Source organism: Asparagus officinalis, chromosome 8 (genome assembly GCF_001876935.1).
Source record: "Asparagus officinalis chromosome 8, Aspof.V1, whole genome shotgun sequence".
NCBI lineage: Eukaryota > Viridiplantae > Streptophyta > Magnoliopsida > Asparagales > Asparagaceae > Asparagus > Asparagus officinalis.
In genome coordinates this window covers 85,218,064-85,224,495 of record NC_033801.1, presented here as the reverse complement: position 1 = coordinate 85,224,495, position 6,432 = coordinate 85,218,064, and the positions used below count along the sequence as shown (strand labels likewise).

Genomic DNA, 6,432 nt, shown 5'->3' with positions numbered 1-6,432 from the left:
GCGACATACTTGGTCTGGCCGAATGCGTGGAATGGAGTGCGGTGGCGGGCAAATAGAGCACGGGCGCCTGTTTGTTGTTTTGTGTCTTGCGCGTCACTAAAACCGGACCAGCACAAAATTTGCTTGGTACCGCAAACATACTCATCTCTCCTCTCTCTCTCTCTCTCTCTCTGCTCTGCTCCTATATAGGTATTAGTATATATATATAACGTAGTAAATATAACTAATAATATATATATATATATATATATATAAAGAACTTAGTAATTTAAATGAGATCATTCTTTTTTTCAATTCACGTGTTCTTGGAATTAAAATTCATATCACATTTTTAAGTTTCTTTTATTATGTTGATTATTATAAATTGAAAACTGCTAATTTTTGAACTGGATACCAAAAAATTCCTTTAAAATCATAGTCTTGTACTTGGATATAGGGTGAAATAAACACGACCATGTTTAACGAGTTTCAAGACATGGATGTAAAGTGTAGGGTATACGTCCAAGAAGTGTGTTAAATGAAAACATATATCATATAATTGACTACATGTCTAAATAATTGTATGCATATATCCAAGGAGTGTCTATGAAGTTTCAGTAGAGTTCTGTGTCGGGTATGGGTACAACTCCATGATAGAAGTACCAGGTAACATAGTCATCCATCCTGCTATTAGTAATGATAATTGAGAGACCAGAAAGAAAGAGGCTAAATTACCAAATTGGTATCTTTAATAGGATCCTTTACCAGTTTGGCATTTTTTCTAACTCTGACAACAATTAGATATTAAAAGTGACCTCTTGATGCAATTAGCTCTCACTGCCAGCAAAAAAATCATGTAAAAATATCATGTAAGCTCATGTAATTAATTTTGAGGAATACTAGGATGCCGATGTGGCTGAGTTTAGGTGACTTGACTGGATTTTTGACGTGACACGTATTTAGGGAGTTTAACTAACCCTAAGTTTGCCAATTTCCCCATTTTCCAACCTTGTTTATAGAGAGGGGAGAAGAGATTGCAGTCTACAGTAGCGGTTGCAGAATCTACCAGATCCTTTCGCAGCTCCATTCCATCTCCTAATACCCGTCAACCCATTGAAACCATACCCAATTCTTTGATGCAGTACATATTTTTTTGAGCTTGAGCTTGAAGAGGGCATAATGGCTTTTTTCATAATTTGAAGATGATACCTAATTTGAGAAATGAAAGGAGGTTTTGGATATGAATCATAATTTTAATTTCAACCCTAATTTTGAATACAGGAGGAGAAGCATGTGACAATCACATGATCTCAACTATGTCATTTCATTTACTCTTGTCCGCATCAGCATCAGACTCATCCAAAAAAGAGACCGCAAGACCTAACATTTTGCGCAAATTTTTTCTTTGGCAGCAAGGAAATGGAGCTAATTGCATCTTGGGCTCACTTTTAATACCTAACTGTACTCTGAGTTAGAAAAAATACCAAACTGGTCAAAGTGGTCTTACTAAATATACCAATTAGACAATTTAGCCTAAGGAAATATTCAAATTAATATAATTTCAATAAAGAAGGGAAAGCCAATTATATAAGTAGCAACCAAGGAAAACATACCTATTGATAGATGGCAATCTTAGGAATGAGTGGTAAAGAAGATGAAGAAGGTCAATATTTTACCAGGTGTTTCTTGGCAAAATGTTACAAGAGTCTTTTTGTTCTCAACAATGTAGATAAGTAGATGATGCCGCCAGTCATAATGAACATAAGATTATGAAATCAAAAATTCAATTAAAATGTCGTACATCTCAGCTGAAGCCTCAAAAGATTGAAAAAAAAGTATACAAATCAAAACATAAAACTGAAAGCTTTAAGGGTGCGTTTGGTTACCAATGTGTTTTTATTGTTGTGTTTTTCTAGAAAAACACATTGGTGTTTGGTTTTTCTCCCAAAAGTGTTTGCAATCGTTTGAAAAACACATTGGATCGGATGGATCAGATGGTTTTTCTAAAACAATCATATATTCAGCAAAAAAGGAAAATTAATCATATATTAATTAATATTAATATATTAATATATTAATATATTAATATTAATTAATAGTAATTAATACATTAATATTAATTAATATATTAATTAATATTAATATTAATATTAATTAATATTAATATTAATATTAATTAATATTAATGTATTAATATTAATAAATATTAATTAATATTAATTAATATTAATTAATATTAATTAATATATTAATTAATATTAATATATTAATTACTATTAATTAATATTAATATATTAATATCAATTAATATATTAAATATTAATATTAATTTATATATATACTTATTATATTAATATTAAATAATATTAATATATTATTAGTATTACTTATTATATTAATATTAATGATTAATATAATTATCAATTAATATTAATATATTAATATTATAATTAATATTAATATTAATATAATATTAATTATTAATATATTAATTTAATATTAATATTAAATAATATTAATATATTAATTAAGTTTACTTATATTAATTAATATTCAATATCATTAATATATTAATTCAATATTAATTAATTAATATATTTAATTAGTACTATTAATGTAATTTAATATATTTCAAGTTAATGAATATTAATATATTTAAATATATTAATATATTCTAATTAATATATTTAATTATAATATATTTAATATATTAACATATTAAATTTAATATTAATATATTAATATTTATTAAATCATATTTATATACTTAATATATTAATATTAATATATTATTAATATATTAATATATTTATATTTTAATATATTAATATATAAATATATTAATATATTAAATTTATTAATATATTATATATTATTAATATATATTAATATATTAAATATTATATATATATATTAATATATATTAATATTATATATTAATATTAAATAAAAACGAAAACAGCAGACCTTAAACCCTTTTTCTTGTTTTGAGAAAACCGTTTAAAGTTGGGGGTTGGTAGTGTTTTGGACGGAAAAACGGAATGGTAACCAAACGCGTTTTGTTTCTTTTTTTTTAAAAACGCAATGAAAACAACACAAACGCAATGGTAAATAAAGTCTAATGACCCATTCTCTGTGGATTTGTCTCCACGCTCAAAGCCAAAAAGAATGTCCACATTATCAGTCGGTGAAGAACCTCACAGAAGATGATCATATCTCACGCAAGTGAAGACAGTTCCATTAACAAAATACAACTGTGTTTGTCACTTCGGTGCGCAGAACAGATCATGTCTTGTTCACATTACATTTACTCTTCTCTAATACCATGTTTATCTTGCACTCAAAACATGAGTGAGAAGAACTCCAAGTATTGCAGAAACATACAATAGCATAACCAAAAAACCAACCAGTGGATCAACACCGTAACCTCAAATAAGACTATATAATCAGAAGTAGAACGCTCAAATTCTGATAATGATACTAAACAGCATTGGCGTTATATATCATAAATTATTCTTCAAAAAAGCTTGTAGCATACAAAGAAAAAATATGTGCATGCATATCAAGGGCCAATGTAGAACATTTAGAAAAGAAAAAAAAACATTTCATTGGAAAAATGTTTAGGCAGGTGAATAATAGTACCCTTTTAATTGAGAGGACTAGGTTGTGAATAAATCTGGGAGGTGTGCAATTGATTCCAACTGCCACAACTTTCTTGCATGAATCAGCAATAGAAGCACACTCAGTTAAGGAGTCTCCACTAACCACGTTAACTCCATCCTTTGAATTAAAGGAAAACCATGCTGGGATATTTATATTTTCTTCCTCAAGGAGTTCAGCATAAGCCTGTATGAGCAGAATAAAGCAATTAAAATAACCAAAAAAAACTCTTATCTAGTGCATGCCACAATAGAAGCTAAGGAACTAATCTAAGTGCTGAATGATGATTGTTCATTGCTTCAAATTTATTGGGGTCTATCATTACATAGTCAGTGTACCAAAAGAAGCATGTAACTCAGGATATACCTGGGCTTCAATCTTGTTTGGTGTTGTCTCAAATGCAATTAGATCGGCACCAGATTCTGCAAGAACTTGAACTCTTCTTCTATGGAAATCTTTTAAAGTTTCCAAGGTAACTGATTTGCCATAATCTCCACTGGAAATATTGAAAAAGACATAAATATGGAGACAATGGTTATAAGCATTAAGGCAAATAATACCTGATTTGGTTACGAACAAACTTCAATAATCTTACCTATACTCAGAACCATCAGCCAAATATGCACCGTAGCTGCCCACAGAAGCTGCTACAAAAATTGGTTGTTGTTTGGAAGAAATTTTACTTTCACAGTCACTATAGGAGACTTTTGAATCTCTCTTTTGGAATATATCTCGTGCTTCACATGCGATTTCAACACTTTTACGCAGCAAAGCTTCACTTTCTTCTCTAGAAAATCCTTTAGCTTCAAAACCTTGAATAGTACCCTACTCAATGAACAATCACGGTTACAGGTTTAGCTAAGAATTATTACAAAGAAATGTTCTAAAAAGAAGAAACCTGATAGGATGCTGAAGTTATGATATTCACTCCCGCTTCTAGGTAGTCTAAATGGACCTGTTTCAGTGAAGATATGTCAAATAAGAAAACAATGCACATTAATCTCTGGAACAGAAGGTGAGTGAAAAAAGGAACAAGGAAGAAACGATATATTAAATTGTTATCATCTTAAATGAATAAGAAATTAGACCTATCCACCTTATGTTAGACTTTTAAAAAATTAAAATTACATAAGTTATTCACATTAAATCTCATTAAACAATATGATGCTTCCTGACTCTTTGAGATACAGGAACGATGCAGATATTACATGCACCATAACTATCTCTATTCAGTAATGAGTCCATGAAGTTGGGATATTATACAGGTAAGGTTCTTAGATCCCTTGAATTTCAGGGTTGCATGTTAAAGAGGATAAAATTGTAAATCTCAACACTCATCACAACCTCAGATTTTTGGTATAGTAAAAAGGCTGATGGTATTCGACTTCGAACGACTATGTTCAGACCCTCTCCGGGATTTATTTTAAGTGGAATTTTAAAAAGGGTTAAATTGCAAATAGACCGCCTGTGATATTGCTTTGTGAACATTCCAACCCTATAAGTTCCTTTTGCCAGATAGACCCCCTGGGTGAATTCTTTTTTACTCTTTTACCCTCAAATAGATTCACTGAGTTTGCCCCTCGACAACATCTGCCAAAATCTCAAACCCCCCGCGCCCCCAAAAGAAACTAACCCTACCAATCTATCTATCTTCTAAACAAGAAACTACAGGAGCTGTAAGTTCAAAACAGCTATACTACAGGGGTCATTGTGCAATTAACCCCTTCAAAAAAACTCGCCCCATGAAAAATACACAATCTGTGGGGGAGAGTATAACGCTATAGCCCTCAACCATCACCACAACCTCAGAGTTCTAGTGTAGTGATAAGTATTTTACAACGATGCACACAAATTGCTTGACCAACTAATTCAAATATCTCAACAAAACCTCCACATTGATTTACAATTATCATCAACTTCTTAAAATCCACAGAAATCGTACAAGTATCGAGTTCTTCCAGCTATTGAATCGACTATATCAAGACGGATATCACTATCATTCCACCTTTAAGAACGAGACCATATTAGGTCAACTGTAAATATAAAAATGGCACATTTCTAAGATATTATGGTACATAATAATCATGGAATCACAATTTCTACGTGATTCGCAATCTAAGATTTCTTTTTTATTACAAAAGATGACCACTTCAGCGCCAATTTGACAACGCATTTCAAAAAGATTTGAACTTTCTCAAATAACAGGGGAATAAAAAAGTTGACACCTTTCTAATGAGATCGGGAGAGCTGAGGAGGCACTTAGCGCTCCAGAGAGGATCGTTGAGATCAGCGCCATTGGCCTCGAGCTCGGTGGCCAGGCCGCCGTCGATAACGGCGCAGCCGCCGCATTTATCAATGAAATCTCTCATCGCCGACGGAAGATCAGCCGTCTCTGAACCCATTCTAGAGAGAGAAAGTGAGGAGAGAGACGGGGGGAGCGAGGGAGAGCTGTGCTTGTTTTAGAAATGAAGGGTTTGTTGTCGAATTCTTCGTGCTAATGCTTGACTCATTTTATAAGGAGGACATGATGAAGGCCGATAACGGCGCAGCCGCCGCATTTATCAATGAAATCTCTCATCGCCGACGGAAGATCAGCCGTCTCTGAACCCATTCTAGAGAGAGAAAGTGAGGAGAGAGACGGGGGGAGCGAGGGAGAGCTGTGCTTGTTTTAGAAATGAAGGGTTTGTTGTCGAATTCTTCGTGCTAATGCTTGACTCATTTTATAAGGAGGACATGATGAAGGCTATTATTACAAGTTTGCCCCTGCGTTAGATTGGCATCTTAAAAGTCCGT

At 31.9% G+C, this 6,432-nt stretch overlaps 1 protein-coding gene across 1 annotated transcript in view; it reads right to left on the bottom strand.

The window, feature by feature from the left end:
* LOC109821465 (homocysteine S-methyltransferase 2-like) overlaps positions 1 to 6,103 on the bottom strand; it is a 63,465-nt gene extending 57,362 nt beyond the window's left edge. Inside the window, exons 1-6 of the mRNA XM_020387650.1 lie at positions 5,865 to 6,103; positions 4,538 to 4,594; positions 4,235 to 4,464; positions 4,006 to 4,135; positions 3,582 to 3,825; positions 3,327 to 3,406 (exon numbers count right to left, since the gene is read on the bottom strand). Coding sequence (XP_020243239.1) covers positions 3,327 to 3,406; positions 3,582 to 3,825; positions 4,006 to 4,135; positions 4,235 to 4,464; positions 4,538 to 4,594; positions 5,865 to 6,041 — 918 coding nt within the window. The 5' untranslated portion in view covers positions 6,042 to 6,103. The remainder of the gene's footprint in view (positions 1 to 3,326; positions 3,407 to 3,581; positions 3,826 to 4,005; positions 4,136 to 4,234; positions 4,465 to 4,537; positions 4,595 to 5,864) is intronic.